General features: G+C 54.7%; 1 protein-coding gene across 1 annotated transcript in view; it reads left to right on the top strand.

The window, feature by feature from the left end:
- Nucleotides 1-16242, top strand: part of megf8 (multiple EGF-like-domains 8) — a 102743-nt gene that overhangs the window by 54605 nt on the left and 31896 nt on the right. Inside the window, 5 exon segments of the mRNA XM_052045381.1 lie at nucleotides 2283-2396; nucleotides 3377-3625; nucleotides 6147-6331; nucleotides 8404-8614; nucleotides 9211-9433. Of these exon segments, the coding sequence (XP_051901341.1) occupies nucleotides 2283-2396; nucleotides 3377-3625; nucleotides 6147-6331; nucleotides 8404-8614; nucleotides 9211-9433 (982 nt within the window).

Below are 16242 nucleotides of genomic sequence, written 5' to 3'. Positions count from 1 at the left end.
GTCTGTATCCGTGCTGTATTGCACTACGACTCTATGCTGGAGGAACTGCGCGGGTCGAGCAGCATCTGTGGAGGCTGAGGGACGGCCAGCACCTCAGGACCAAGAGGGGAGAAAGCCGGTGAGAGGGAGTGGAGTGGTGACGATTCACCCGAGCGTCCTCCAACCCGACCTCCTGCGTTCGGTGCTCCCGGCGTGGCCGCCCCTACGTCGGCGAGACCAAGCGTATACTGCTCTGCAGAGCGCCTGCGCTCCTTCCAGGGCGGCCTTCCGGGCCTCGCGTTATTTCAGCTCCCCTTCCCCCTCCCACACCGACCCGTCGGTCCTTGGCCTCCTCCGCTGCCGGGGAGAGGCCCAACGCAAACTGGAGGAGCAGCACCTCGTGTCCCGCCTGGGGAGTCCACAACCCAAGGCATCGACGTTGAATTCTCCGGTGTCAGGTATTCGGCTCCCCCTCTGTCCCTTTCTCTCTCCTGCTCCACTCGCATCCTCCCCACCCCCCCCCCCACCCCCCCCCTTTCCAAACCTCCAGCAGATTCCATCTGCCTCCCTCCAGCATCCACATCTTCTCTCTGGGACTCTGACCTCTCAACCCTTTGTGGACCCATCACTGCCCTCTGCCCTTCCACCTATCACCTTCCACCGTCCGCCTCCGCCTCCATTCTCTGGCTCCATCCACTGCCTGTCACCTCCCTCCTCACCTGCCAGCCCCTGCCCCCACCCCTCCCTCTTTATACCGGCCACCTCCCCTCGCCACTGTCAGCCCCGAGCCAGGGTCTCGACCCAAGGCGTTGACTTGCCCCTCTGCCTCCGCAGAAGCTGCTCGTCCCACTGACTTCCTCCTGCAGCTTGTTTCTGCTCCAGGTTCTACAGTCTCTCTTGTGTCCGGCCTACTGGGAGAGTTCATGCTGTGTACATGGGGTTTATCTTAAAATGAAAGGAGAAATTGCTGGGGATATTCAGCAGGAACCTGGGAAGCTGAGGGGTGACAAAGGCAAAGTCAAGTTCATTGTCAGCTGCATAAGTCCATGTCTGCACAGGTGCAGTGAAAAACTTACTTGCAGCAGCAGCATCACAGGCGCAGAACATCAGATAAGCAGCATTCACAAGAAAAACATAAATTAGGAATTATGCACAATTTTTACAAGAGAAAAAACAATCAGAACAAAAGAAAACTGTCCACTTTGGTGCAAAATGACCACAGTGTTGCTAAACTGTAGTGATTAGGGTTGTGCAGCTTGGTTCAAGAACTGAAGGGTTGAAGGGAAGTCACTGTTCCTGAACCTGGTGGTGTGGGGACTTCAGGCTTCTGTACCTCCTGCCCGATGGGAGCTGTGAGAAGATGGCACGGCCCGGATGGTGGTGATCTTTGATGGCTGTTGCCTTCTTGAGGCAGCGCCTCCTCTAGATACTGTCAATGGTGGGGAGGGATGTGCCTGTGATGTATTGGGCTGAGTCCACTGCTCCTTGCAGCGTCTTATGTTCCTGCGTAAAGCTTACAGAGGTTTATAAAATTACAAGGGGCAGGGATAAGGTAGATAGAGATTTTTTCCCAGGACACGGGAGCACATGGGTTTAAGGCAAGAGGGGAGAACTTTAAAGGAGAGCTGAGGGGTAAGTTTTACACAGAGGGTGGTGGGTACATGGGACGAAGTGGCGGAGGCAGGTACAATTACATTACTTGGGTACTTGGATAGGAAGGGTTTAGAGGGATACGGCCTTATCGTAGGTGAATGAGACAGGCATCACAGTCAGCATGAAGAAGATGGGCTGAAGGGCCTGTTTGTGTGCTGTAGGTCAGTCAGTTTATTATCATGTGTGTAAATACAGTGAGGTACAGGTACAGTGAAAAACTAGCTGCCGCGCAGGTACCTGGATACAGACAGCACACACAGCATAAATCAGGTAATTGTAAATTAGCAGAGACAGCATTTCTAGTGAACAGAATCAAAGTCTAATTTATTGTCAGGTGCAATGAAAAACTTACTTGCAGCAGCATCACAGGCACAGAGCATCAGATAAGCAGCATTCACAAGAGAAACATCAATTAAACATAAATTGTACATCATTTTTACAAGAAAGAACAGGATTAGAACGAAAGAAAACTTGCCAAAGTACCAGTGGGTGTTTGGAACAGGTGGTAACTGATCTGCAGAGGAACAGGAGACAAAAGGGAAGGTGTGAAGGGAGGGAGGGAGCTGGCTCACCGAGGGGTGGCGATGTCGGAGGGGGGGAGTGTAGGGAAGGTGACTGCTTTTAACGCTTGCTCCCTGTCCCGTCTGCAGTGTCCACTCGGTGAACCAGTGCATGGACTGCTCCCACTTCTCCACCTGCAAAGACTGTCTGCAGAACTTCGAGTGCGGCTGGTGTGGAGACTCTGATAATCCCACCATCGGCAGGTAGTGTAGGCTGCTCCCTGGGGAGGGGGGCAGGAGGGGTCGTCTCTGGGGAGGGGGGCAGGAGGGGCCATCTCTGGGGAGGGGGGCAGGAGGGGTCGTCTCTGGGGAGAGGGCAGGAGGGGTCATCTCTAGGGAGGGGGGAAGAAGGATTGATCTCTGGGGAGGGGAGGTCCCTGGGGAGGGGGGCAGGAGGGGTCATCTCTGGGGAAGGGGGCAGGAGGGGTCGTCTCTGGGGAGAGGGCAGGAGGGGTCATCTCTAGGGAGGGGGGAAGAAGGATTGATCTCTGGGGAGGGGAGGTCCCTGGGGAGGGGGGCAGGAGGGGTCGTCTCTGGGGAGGGGGGCAGGAGGGGTCGCCTCTAGGGAGGGGGGCAGGAGGGGTCGTCTTTTGGGAGGGGGTAAGAAGGATTGATCTCTGGGGAGGGGGGCAGGAGGGGTCGTCTCTGGGGAGGGGGGCAGGAGGGGTCATCTCTAGGGAGGGGGGAAGTAGGATTGATCTCTGGGGAGGGGAGGTCCTTGGGGAGGGGGGCAGGAGGGGTGGCCTCTGGGGAGGTGGGAGGGGAAGGAGGTGGGAGGGGTGGTTCCTGTGGAGGTAGGAGGACAGGGGTGGTCCCTGGCGACGGGGCAGGAGGGGTGGTCCCTGGGGAGGTGGGGGGGAAGAGTGTGGTCTCTGGGGAGGTGGGAGAGGGGTTGTCTCTGGGGAGGTGGGGGGGAGGAGTGGTCTCTGGGGAGGGGGCAGGGGGGATGATCCCTGCAGAGGTGTGACAGGTGGCCTCTTGGGGAGGTGGGAGGGGCGGTTGGAGGGAAGAGGGTGGTCTCTTTGGAGGTGGGAGAGGGGAGTTGAGGTCTCTGGGGGTGGGTTGGGGGGGAGGGTAGAAGGTAGGGAGAGCGTGTCTGAGATCACTGGTCCTGGTGCCTGACGTCTGGGCTGTGTCTGAGATCACCTGTCCCGGTGCCTGACGTGCCTCTGTCGGATCTCCAGGTGCCTGCCCGGGGACTTCTCCCACCTCCGGGGTTTCGCCAGCTGCTCGGCCGCACTGCAGGGTGTGTCCAACCTGTCGGGGAGTGAGCCAGCGGACTGGTCGTACGGAGTCTGCCCCGACATCGACGAGTGTCGGCTCCAGCTCGACAACTGCCACCGCTTCGCCAGCTGCAGGAACACCTTTGAGTCCTTCCAGTGTCACTGTGCGCAGGGCTACGCCGGGGACGGCAGCTCCCACTGCAACCGCACGTGAGTCCAGGGGTGGGGGATGGGTGGTGAAGGGGCAGTGAAGGGGGGTAGCGGGAGGGGTTTGGACAGTGCCAGGAGAGGGGTGGGCGCCTGAAGCTGGTTGGGTGGGGACACCGCAGGCAGATCCCTCCCTTCCCGGGGTATGTGTAGGCAGATCCCTCCCCGGGATGTACAGGGAGATCCCTCCCTTCCCGGGGTACATGTAGGCAGATCCCTCCCTTCCCGGGGTACGTGTAGGCAGACCCCACGCTTCCCGGGGTACGTGTAGGCAGACCCCACGCTTCCCAGGACAGTGCAGGACCTCTGCGGAGTATCAGGGCACGGGGTGAGGCGGTGTGTTCCCCCGCCGGAGAGCCGGGAGATCTGTGGGTGCCAGGGTGGGGTGAGCGAACGGTGCGAGAGCAGCCTGTGTCCCCCCCCCCCCCCCCCCCCCACCTCAATGCCGGAGCTCAGCCGTGCCCAGAAATCATCCGGTTACCACAGCACAGAAACAGGCCCTTCGGCCCACTGTGTCTGTGCAGACCATCGATCGCCCATCTGCACCCATCCCAGTTGCTAGTCCTTGGTACGTCGCCATCTCTATTCATAGAACGTGGAACAGTACAGCACAGGAACAGGCCCTTCAGCCCACCGTGTTGGGCCAAACTCAGTAAACCAATGATTAAATGTCCAACTAAACTGCACAATGTCCACATCCCTCCATTCCCTGCACGTCTAACAGCCTCTTAAACCCCCCCTATCATATCTGCCTCCACACCCACCCCTGGCAGCACATTCCAGGCACCCGCCGCTCTCTGTGTAAGCAACGTGGCCTTGGCGGGCTGAGCCAGCATTTACCCGCCCGTCCCTAGTTGCCCCTGAGAGGGTAGTGGGGAGCTGCCGCCTTGAACCGCTGCCATCCCTGAGGTGTGGGTGTACCCTCGGTGCCGTTAGGGAGGGAGTTCCAGGATTTTGAGCCAGTGCTGGTGAAGGGACGGCGATGTGTTTCCAAGTCAGGACGGTGTAAGTGGCTTGCAGGGCAACTCGCAGGGGATGGTGTTCTCCATGCTGTTGCTGCCCGTCACCTCTACCAGCTGGAAGAACGGAAGAGATTCTGCAGATGCTGGAAATCTGGAGCAACGCGCACACAGAATGTGCAGGAGGAACTCAGCCGGTCAGGCAGCGTCCACGGAGGGAAATAAACAGTCGATGTTTCGGGTCGAGGTTCTTCATCGGGCCGGGGAAAGGAAGAAGGCAGAAGCTGGAATAGGGTGGTCGAGGGGGAGGGGGGAGGGGCACAGGCTGGCAGGTGAGTCCATGTGAGAGGGGGGAAGGATGGGAGGTGGTAAGTAGAAGAGGCAAAGGGCTGAAGAAGGAATCCGGTAGGAGAGGGCAGTAGACCATGGAATAAAGGGAAGGAGATGGGGAGTGGATGGGGAGGTCATGAAGGCGGGGAAGGGGTGAGGATGCCCACAGGAATGAGGGAAAACAGAGGGGGAAAGGAAAGAGGAGAGAGGAGGGGTTACCAGAAGTTAGAGAAATCGACGTTGAGGCCATCAGGTTGGAGACCACCAAGGTGGAACGTGAGGTGTTGCTCCTCCAGGTTGGGGGTTTGGAAGGTGCTGTCTCGGGAGTCTGGGTCACCCAAGTGCTCGTCCAGACACCTTTCGAGCACTGAGCAGCTAACGACGTGCCGGAGGAGCTCAGTGGGTCAGGCAGCATCTGCAGAGAAAAGCAAACAGTCGACGTTTTGGGTCGAGTCCCCTCGTCCGGGCACTTCCCTCTGGAGATGCTTGCCTGGCCCGCTGAGTCTCTCCGGCACCTTGTTCCAGGTTCCGCAGTCTTGTGTCTCAGATGTTGTGAGGGTCTCTTGCCTCCACCATCCCCTCAGGCAGTGCGTTCCAGATTCCAGTGCCCCCCCACCCCCTCGGGGGGGAGATATATTCTCCCTCAGATCCCCTCTGACCTCACTGAAACGCATGCCACCTGGAGCTGGACGTCTCTGTTGTGGGGAAGTGTTTCCCACTCTTACCAGCAGTGGGACAAACTTAGGTCATTTTCTCTGGAGTGGTTGAGGGGAGACCTGATACAGGTTTATAAGATTGTGAGGGGCGTAGGTAGAGTGGACAGCCGGTATCTTTCTCCCAGGGTCGAGATGTCTCATATCAGAGGGCATGCTTTTAAGGTGAGAGGGGGCAAGTTCAAAGGAGATGTGCGGGTCAAGTGTTATTACACAGAGAGCGGTGGGTGCCTGGAATGTGCTGCCAGGGGTGGAGGTGGAGGCAGATACGATCGAGGCGTTTAAGAGGCTCTTGGGATGTGCAGAGAATGGAGGGATATGGAAATTGTGTTGGCAGTTGGTGTCATTAGCTGAATTAGTTTGGCACAGCCTGGACTGAAGAGTCCGTTCCTGTGCTGTGGTGTTTTATTTACATCTTGCGGAGTGTTGCGTCGGTACGTACATTTAATCTGCCCCACCCATGGTACCGCCAAGCTGTTGCACCCCCCAGACCTCCCTCTGCTTGCCCCCTCCCCCCATCAGGTGTTACAATGAGTGCAAACACGGCCAGTGCAGTGGGCCACCTGATTTCTCCTGCATCTGTGACTTGGGCTGGACCTCCAACGCCTCGTCAGTGAATCAGACCGGAACAGAGTGCGACGTTGACTGTGGCTGCAACTTCCACAGCACCTGCGTCACCGGCATCGGCAACTGCGACCAGTGCCAAGGTAAGGACGCAAGAACGGGGAGAGCTGTGGGCTTCTGAAGGGGGTGGATCCTGTCGGGTCAGCTACTGTCAGGTGCACAAGTCCGTATGTGCACAGGTGCAATGGAAAACCTACCTGCACCAGGCGCATAGCATCAGATCAGCAGATTCACAAGAAAACATAAATTAAGCATAAATTATATACAATTTTTAGAAGAAAGAACTCAATTAGAACAAAAGAAAACAAGGTCCATTTTAGTGCAAAGTGTTCACAGTGTTGCTATACTGGTGATTGGCAGAACAGTACAGCACAGGAACAGGCCCTTCTGCCCAGCATGTTGCACTAATCCTCCAATTACTAAATTAGTCATTAAACGCCTAACTAAACTAATCCCTTCTGCCTACACAAGGTCCATATCCCTCCGTTCCCTGCACATCCATGTGCCTGTCTAAGAGCCTCTTAAATGCCTCCATCGATTCCGCCTCCCACCACCATCCCCCAGGCAGCGCATTCTACACCCCCACTGCTGTCTCCATAGATGCTGCCTGACCTGCTGAGTTCCTCCAGCATTTTGTGGGTGTTGCTCCAGATTCCCACATCTGCAGAGTCTCTTGTGTCCCCACCACTCTGTGTAAAAAAAAAACTTATCCCGCACATCTCCTTTGAACTTACCCCCTCTCACCTTAAATGTATGCCCTCTAGTATTAGATATTTTGACCCTGGGAGAAAGATACTGGCTGTCTACTCTATGCCTCTCATAATCTTATAAACTTCTATCAGGTCTCCCTTCAGCCTCCACTGCTCCAGAGAAAACAACCCAATTTTGTCCAACTTCTCCTTATAGCTCGTGCCCTCTAATCCAGGCAGCATCCTGGTGAACCTCTTCTGCACCCTCTCCAAAGCCTCTACGTCCTTCCTATAGCGGGGCGACCAGAACTGAATGCAGTACTCCAGATGCGGCCTAACCAGAGTTTTATAAAGCTGCAACATAACTTCCCGACTCCTGAACTCAGTGCCTCGACTAATAAAGGCAAGTGTGCCGCACGCCTTCTTTATCACCCTGTCAACCTGTGCAGACACTTTCAGGGAGCTGTGGGCTTGGACCCCAAGATCCCTCTGCACATCAACACAGTTAAGACTCCTGCCATTAACGCTGTCTCCCTTTACATTTGATCTCCCAAAGCGCAACACCTCACACTTGCCCGGATTGAACTGCATCTGCCATTTCACCACCCATATCTACAACTGATCTATATCCCAATGTATCATTTGTCCACCTTCTACACCATCCACACCACCACCAATCTTTGTATCGTCTGCAGACTTTCCAACCCACCCATCCACGTCTTCATGCAGATTGTTTCTACATACAGCAGAGGTCCCAGTACAGATCCCTGCGGAACACCACTAGTCACGGACCTCCAGCTGGTTCTTGCGCATCCTGTGGAACGGTCCCATTGGACCTTCCACTAATCCCTTTCAGGTTCCTGCGTCCCACTGCGCACGCACCTGGAAACCGCACCACTGCAGTAGACCACTCGCATCGGTGCCACTGGACAGCAGAGTCAGTCCCAGCTCCCGTCAATTGGCTGACGTTTCACTGCCCTGGTTGTCGTGACCAGGGCCTGCTGACAGAGGGCAGTGGTGGGTGGGGCTGTCCTGTCTGGAAGTCTGTGACCAGAGGAAACAGAGGGGTCTCTGTGCGTCGAGACACGGGGAGGAGGGGAGCGGAGGGGTCTCTGTGCAATGGGACGGGGAGGGGGGAACGGACGGGTCTCTGCACGATGGGACACAGAGAGGGGGAAACGGCGACGGGACACGGGGAGGGGGGGAGCAGGGCGACGGGACACGGGGAGGGGGGAGTGGACAGGTCTCTGCGCGACAGGACATTGGGGGGAACGGAGGGGTCTCCGCGTGACAGGACGCGGGGGGGGAACAGAGGGGACTCTGCGTGACGGGACACGGGGGCAAACGGAGGGGTATCTGCGCGACAGGACACGGTGGAGACCAGGGAGCTGGTGCCATGCTCAGGGGCAGGAGGAGCCCGCCACGCCACGGGGTCGGGTTTCTGACACCCTGTGATCGGGTTACAGACTGGACCACAGGTGAGCACTGTGAGATGTGCCGTGCCGGGAGCTACGGGAACGCGACCGGACAGGAAGGGTGCCAGCAGTGCGCCTGCAACGGGCACGGGATTGCCTCCCTAGGACACTGCGACAGGGCGACGGGGCAGTGTCACTGCACCGACCACACCGAGGGGGCCGACTGCCGGACCTGTGTGGCCGGTTACTACGGGGACCCACGGTAAGTTGTGGTCAACACCCGCAGAGAGCGTGACCTCAGCTGCCTTTCCCCCTCCCACCTCCGGTGACCCCACCTGTCATCCACCCCATAACCTTTGTCTGCTGTCCTCACCCTGTGACCCCAGCCGTCCTTCCCCTTCCCTCCCTCCCTCGTCCGGTGACCCCTCCTGTCCCCTCCCTCACCCCATGACCCCAGGTGTCCTTCCCCTTCCCTCCTCTCCCTCCCTCCCTCCCTCGTCCGTGACCTCACCCTCCCTCCCTCGTCCAGTGACCCCTCCTGCCCTCACCTTTGTAACCTTTGTCCCCTCCCTCACCCCGTGACCCCAGCTGCCCTTCCCCCTCCCTTTCTCCATCCTTCATCCCATCACCCCTCGCCCTGTGACCCCACCCTCGCCCTGTGACCCCACCCTCTCTCTGATTGCCACTTGGACACCACCCCTCTGGACCATGTCTGACCTCCCCTTCCCTCCCACCTGTGTCGGCCTGTGTCTCCCCCAGTCCCAGTGTGCCAGGATCACTCTACGGGACAGCTATGGCATTGAGCTGCCGGAATGCTGTGCGTCTGACGCACGTCGTTTCTCTCTTCACCCCCCCCAGAGACGGCGGGACCTGTTACCGGGAGTGCGATGGCCGCACCCTCCTGCACAACATCTCCTCCTCAGCGCTGGGTTCCTTCAAGGGCAGCGGAGTCTCCAGCGCGGGCCTGGCCTACTGCCTGTGGGTGCTCTCCACCTCCGACTCCCTGGAGCCTTGCCCGGACCAGGCCACCTGCCCCAGCATCAGCCTCACCCTCAGCCCGGACATCCGGATCAAGTGTGGGGTGAGTGGGGAGGGCGCACCGGGTGGGTGGAGGGGGCCATGTCTGAGAGAGAGCGCAGAGAAGATCCACAGGGACGTTGCTGGGACTCGAGGTCTGAGGTTGGGCAGGCTGGGGCTTTATTCCTTGGAGCGCAGGAGACTGCGGGGTGACCTTATAGAGGTGTGTAAGATAATGAGGAGCGCAGACAGGGTCTTTTACCAGGGTTGGGGGATTCAAGAACTTAGGGTGCATGGGTTTTAAGGTGGTGGGAATATGGAACGAGCTGCCAGTGGAAGTGGGTGAGGCAGGTACATTAACAACAATTCAAAGGTGCTTGGGTAGGTTCCATGGATAGGAAAGGTTTAAGAGGGATGTGGGCCAAACGCGGGCAAATGGGACCAGCTTAGATGGGCATCTTGGTCAGCATGGACCAGTTGGGCCGAAGGGCCTGTTTCAGAGCTATGATTCTTAAATTCTACAGGGTAGCGGAGAAAGAAAAAGACACTCATGCAAAGAAACCACAATCAGAGACTGCAAGGACTTGTCCTGGTCCATAGTGTTTTGTTACTGAGGTAGTGATTAGGGTGGTGCCAGTTGGTTTTGTAGTGGTTAGCGTAACGCTATTACAGCACCAGCAACCCGGGTTCGATACCCGCCGCTGTCTGTAAGGAGCTTGTATGTTCTCCCCGTGGGTTTCCTCCAGGTGCTCCGGTTTCCTCCCACATTCCAAAGATGTACGGGTTAGGAAGTTGTGGGCATGCTATGTTGGCGCCAGAAGCGCGGCAACACTTGCGGGCTGCCCCCAGAACACGCTACGCAAAAGATGCATCTCACTGTGTGTTTCGATATACGTGTGACTAATAAAGAAATCTTATATTATCAAAGATATCTTATCAAGAACCGAATGGTAGCTGCTCCTGAACCTGGCAATGTGGGACTTAAGGCTTCTGTACCTCCTGCCCGACGGGAGCTGCGAGAAGATGGCACGAGCCCCAGATGGCGGGGATCTTTGATGACGGACATTGCCTTATCGAGGCAGCACCTCCTGTAGATGCCGTCAGTGGTGGGGAGGGCTGTGCCCGTGATGGATCGGGCTGTGTCCACTGCTTTCCGCAGCCTCTTGTATTCCTGTGCGTTGGAATTGCCGTCCCAGGCCAGGACGCAACCTCTCAGGGTACATCTCACTCGAGTGTTCACCTGCAGCTGACTACCTTATAAAATTATATAGAAATGCATAGCATTATAAAAGGAATACATGAGATAGAGGCAGGAAGGTTGTTTCTACTGGTAGGTGAGTGTAGAACCAGGGGGAGCAGATATAGGATGGAGATGAGGAGGGACTGCTTTTCCCAAAGGGTAGTGAATCTGTGGAACTCTCTGCCCAGGGAAGCAGTAGAGGCTCCCTCATTAAGTGTATTTAAGACACAGATAGATGTTCACACAGTAGGGGAATTAAGGGTTCTGGGGAAAAGGCAGGTGGGTGGAGCTGAGTCCACGGCCAGATCAGCCGTGATCTTATTGAATGGCGGAGCAGGCCCGACGGGCCGGATGGCCTCCTCCATGCTCCTGTTCCTTCTGTCCCTATGATCGTGTCGTCTGGGGAGCGACGGTGATGCTGCGGACACAGCGGACCGGTGAGCTGGTCACACTGTGGGGCGTGTCTGCACAGGCGGATGTGTGGTGGGCGACCGTCAGGCAAAGCTGCGGGTACAGACCATTAGTGCAGGTGTCCGCTGTGGTCACCCCCACCAACCGCCCAGACAGAGGCACAGGTCCTCCCCAGGTTACGAGCGCTCAGCCCATACGTACAAGCCAACGTTTGGGAGACCAGTGGGATGGATCTGCCAGTGTAAAGGGAACTCGATTCACAGCTGCATTGCCCACTGGTGAACTGTGCGGCTCACAAGCAGTTCACGGGGACAGAACCCCGCTGCGTCCCAGGGACAACCTGCGCTGCGTTGGATACAGCTTTTAAAAGACAGTTGGACAGGTACACGGATTGGAAAAGGTTCAGTGAGACTGGCTTGGATGGGGCATCTTGGTCAGCATGGACCGGTTGGGCCGAAGGGCCTGTTTCCGTGCTGCATAACTCTAAGTGTGGGAGGAGGGAGGGTGTGGGAAAGCAGTCATGGCCAAGGTTGTCGCACCGCAGTTCTTTTATTATTCTTTATTAGTCACATGTACATGGAAGCACACAGTGAAATGCATCTTAGAGTGTTCTGGGGGCAGCCCACAAGTGTCACCAGGCTTCCAGCGCCAACATAGCATGCCCACAACTTCCTAACCTGTACACCTTTGGAATATGAGAGGAAACCAGAGCACCCGGAGGAAACTCATGCAGACACGTGGCGAACCTACAAACCCCTTACAGGTAGCGGCCAGAATTGAACCCGGGTCACTGGCACCGTAATAGCATCACGCTGACCGCTACACTGGCAGCTCTTGGAATAAGACAGAGCACTCCAGGGATGGGGGATTCAGCTGTAAGGGGGACCAGACAGGTGTTTCTGTGGCCTTGAACAAGACCCTCAAATGGTACGTTGCCTATCTGGTGCCAGGGCCGGGGATGTCTCAGAGCGGCTACAGAACATTCTGAAGGGAGCTGAACAACCAGAGGTCGTGTCACACGTTGGTACCAGGGACGTATCTAGAACCGGGGACGAGGTCTTGCAACGTGAATTTCGAGAGTTCAGTAGCAGATTCAACAGCAGAGGTTGTAATCTCTGGATTACTTCCAGTGTGATGTGCTGCTCAGTAGGAGGCTAGGTCAGATCAATGGTGTATGACGGGGAGGGCTTTGGATCCCTGAGACCCTTTCTGGCGTAGCTGGGACCTGCACAAACACGACGGGTTGTCCCTGAACCGGAATGGGTCCGATATCCGTACTGGGAGTCTAAAATGAAAACAGAAAGTGCTGGAAATACTCAGCAGGTCAGGCAGCAACCATGGGAAGGCAAACAGAGTCAGCGTTTCAGCTTGGAGACCCTTCCTCAGTACCGGGAAGGAGACAGGGAGGGGGGGTGGTGAGGATGTCTCTGTTGAGGTAAAACCGGGCAGAACGTGTGGTAAATTGGTTTATTATTGTCACATGTGCTGAGGTACAATGAAAAACTTTGTCTTGCATGTCATCCATACAGATCATCTCATCACCTCAGTACACTGAGACAGTACAAGGGAAAACAATAACAGAGTGCAGAATGAAGTGTTGCAGCTACAGAGAAAGTGCAGATCAGGCAGACAATAAGTTGCAAGGTCATAACGAAGCAGATGCTGAGGTCTAGAGTCCATCTTGTACTAGGGGACCGTTCAGTAGTCTTATAACAGTGGGGTAGAAGCTGCCCTTGAGCCTGGTGGTACCTGCTTTCAGGCTTTTGTATCTTCTGCCCGAGGGGAGAAGAGAGAATGTCCGGAATGGGAACAGAATTATACTCCATCTACAACCACCCTCTATCTTGTATTGGCAAGGCAATTCTGAATCCACACAGCCAAGTTTCCCTGGATCCCATGCCTCCCGACCTTCTTAATGAGCCTATCATGGGGAACCTTATCAAATGCCTTACTAAAATCCATATACACCACATCCACTGCTCTACCTTCATCAATGTGCTTTGTCACATCCTCAAAGAATTCAATCAGGCTGGAGAGGCACGACCTGCCCCTCACAAAGCCATGCTGACTGTCCCTAATCAGTATATGCTTCTCCAAATGCTTATAAATCCTGTCCCTAAGAATCTTTTCCAATAATTCGCCCACCACTGAAGTAAGACTCACTGGTCTATAATTTCCAGGGTTATCCCTGCTCCCTTTCTTTAAACAAAGGAATAACATTTGCCACCCTCAGTCATCTGGTACTACGCCTGTGGCCAGTGAGGACGCAAAGATCATCGCCAAAGGCTCAGAAATCTCTTCCCTCGCTTCCAGTAGTATCCTGGGATATATCTTGTCCAGCCCCAGGAACTTATCTATCCTAATGTTTTTCAAAAGTTCCAGCACATATTCCTTCTTAACATCGACATGTTGAAGCTTATCAGCCTATTTTTACACTGCCCTCACAAACGTCAAGGTCTCCCTTGCAGGTAAAACTGAAGCAAAGTATTCATTAAGGACCTCCCCTACCTCCTCCGACTCCAGGCACATGTTTCCTCCTCTATCCCTAATCGGCCCTACCTTCACTCCTGTCATCCTCTTGTTCTTCACATATGAGTAGAACGCCTTGGGGATTTCCTTAATCCTACTCGCCAAGGACTTCTCATGCCCCCTTCTAGCTCTCTTGTCCACTTTTAAGCTCCTTCCTGACTACTTTGTAACTCTTTAGAACCCTATCTGATCCTTGCTTCCTAAACCTTAAGTAAGCTTCTTTCTTCCCCTTCACTAGTTATTCCACATCTCTTGTCAACCGTGGTTCCTTCACTCGACCATCCTTATCCTGCCTCAATGGGACAAACCTATCCAGAACCCCATGCAAGTGACCTCTAAACAACCTCCACATTTCCATTGTGCATTTCCCTGAGTACATCTACTCCCAAGTTCCTGCCCAATAGCGTCATAATTCCCCTCCCCCTAGTTAAATACTTTCCTACACTGCCTGCTCCTATCCCTCTCCAAGGCAAGGGTAAAGGTCAGGGAGTTGTGGTCACTGTCTCCAAAGTGCTCTCCCACCACGAGATCTGAGATCTGACCAGGTTCAGATCCAGAATGGCCTCTCCTCTAGTCAGCGTGTCTACATATTGTGTCAGGAATCCTTCCCGGACACACCTAACAAATTCCACCCCCTCCAAACCTTTTATACTAAGGAGATGCCAATCAATATCAGGGAAGTTGAAATCACCCATGGCAACAACCCTGTTATTTTTGCACCTTTTCCAAAATCTGCCTCCCGATCTGTTCCTTTGTTGCTGTTGAGGGGTCTGTAGAATACTCCCAGTGGAGTGATTGCTCCCTTCCTGTTTCTGACAAGGTGACCTAGTCAGTGGGTGAATGGCAGCCTTGAGAAAGTGGACAGAAGGATGTAGGAGTTGGGAAGTGTAGATCAGGAGGACGTGCCCGGCAGGTCAGGCTCGGCACATTCTCCACTCCCAGAGGAAGGAAAAGAAAATGAGGATTAAAAAAAAGGTACAAACAAGCTGAGCCAATAGGTGGACAACCGATACAGAGAGAAATCATGTTACCTGACGTTGTGCAATTCAACGTTGATTCCAGAAGGCTGCGACAGGCTCAGACAGAAGATGAGGTGTGGTTCCTCAAACTTGTGTTGGCCTCAGTGACACCGATAGGCCAGAGTGGGAGCGGGATGGGGAATCAAAGTGGTAGGGAACGGGAAGCTCAGATAAGGTTTCTTTATTAGTCACGTACATGGAAACACACAGTGAAATGCATCTTTTTGCGTCAAGTATTCAGGGGACAGCCCACAAGTGTTGCCATACTTCCGGCGCCAACATAGCGTGCCCACAACTTCCTAACCCATACGTCTTTAGAATGTGGGAGGAAACCGGAGCACCCAGAGGAAACCCACACAGACATGGGGAGAACGTACAAACTCCTTACAGACAGCGGCTGGAATTATGTTATCTTAATGATCACCTGGAACGGCAGGGGTTGATCAGGGACAGTTGGTGGGAGATCCTGTTTGGGTAATTTGATTGAGTTCTGTGAAGAAGTAACCAAATACATTGCTGGAGGTGGTGCAGTTGATATGGTCTACATGGACTTCAGTAAGGCCATCGGCGTGAAAGTCTGGTCCAGAAGATGAGAGCCCAAGTCAGCAAATTGGATCCAAAGTTAGCTTGGTAATGGGAGAGAGGGCGATGGTGGAGGGTTGTTTCTGTGATGCAGAGTCCATGACGACAGGCGTCAGTGCTGGGACCTTTGCTGTTTGTTAAATGTGCTGGCGTCTTGGGTGTGAATGCAGGAGGTGCAGTAGGTAGGTTTGCAGGTGCCAAAGGTGGTGGTGGTGTTGCTAGGACAGCCCCAGGCTGCAGGATGATATCGCTGTTGGTTTATTATTGTCTCATGTACCGAGGTATAGTGAAAAACTTGTCTTGCATACCGATCGTACAGGTCTATTCATTACGCAGTGCATCAAGGTAAAACGATACAGAATGCAGAGCAAAGTGTCAGAGCCACAGAAAATGCAGTGCAGGCAGACAATAAGGTGCAAGATCACAACGAGGTAGATTGTGAGGTCAGAGTCCATCTTATTGTACTAGGGGACCGTTCAATAGTCTTATAACGGCAGGGTAGAAGCTGTCCTTGAGCCTGGTGGTTCGTGCTTTCAGGTGGATCAGTTGGTAAGATGGGCAGAACAATGGCAGGTGAAATTGGAGAGCTGATGCCTATTGGGAGGGTCTAGGATCAGAATCATTTATTATCGCTGACTTACGTGACGTGAAATGTGTTGTTTTACGGCAGCAGTACAGTGCAAAGGCATAAAATTACCATAAATTACAAATATAAAATGACGAAGTAGTGTTCATGGCCGTTCAGAAATCTGACGGCGGAGGGAAAGGCGCTGTTCCTGAAACACTGAGTGTGGGTCTTCAGGCCCCAAACCTCCTCCCCGATGGTAGTAACGAGGAGAGGGCATGTCCCAGGTGGTGAGGGTCCGTAGTGACGGATGCCGCCTTCTTGAGGCGCCGCCTCTTGAAGACACTGTCGATGGCGGAGAGGATTGTGCCCGTGATGGAGCCTCTTTCAACCCTGCACGTCGGAGCCTCCGTACCAGGCGGTGCAACCAGTCAGAACGCTCTCCACTGTACATCTGTAGAAATTTGCAAGAGTCTTTGGTGACGTACCGAATCTCCTCAAACTCCTAACGAAGTAGAGCTGCTGGC

Source organism: Pristis pectinata, chromosome 39 (assembly GCF_009764475.1).
Source record: "Pristis pectinata isolate sPriPec2 chromosome 39, sPriPec2.1.pri, whole genome shotgun sequence".
NCBI lineage: Eukaryota > Metazoa > Chordata > Chondrichthyes > Rhinopristiformes > Pristidae > Pristis > Pristis pectinata.
Note: the sequence above shows the minus strand (reverse complement) of the source record. Positions and strands in the feature narration are given on the sequence as shown.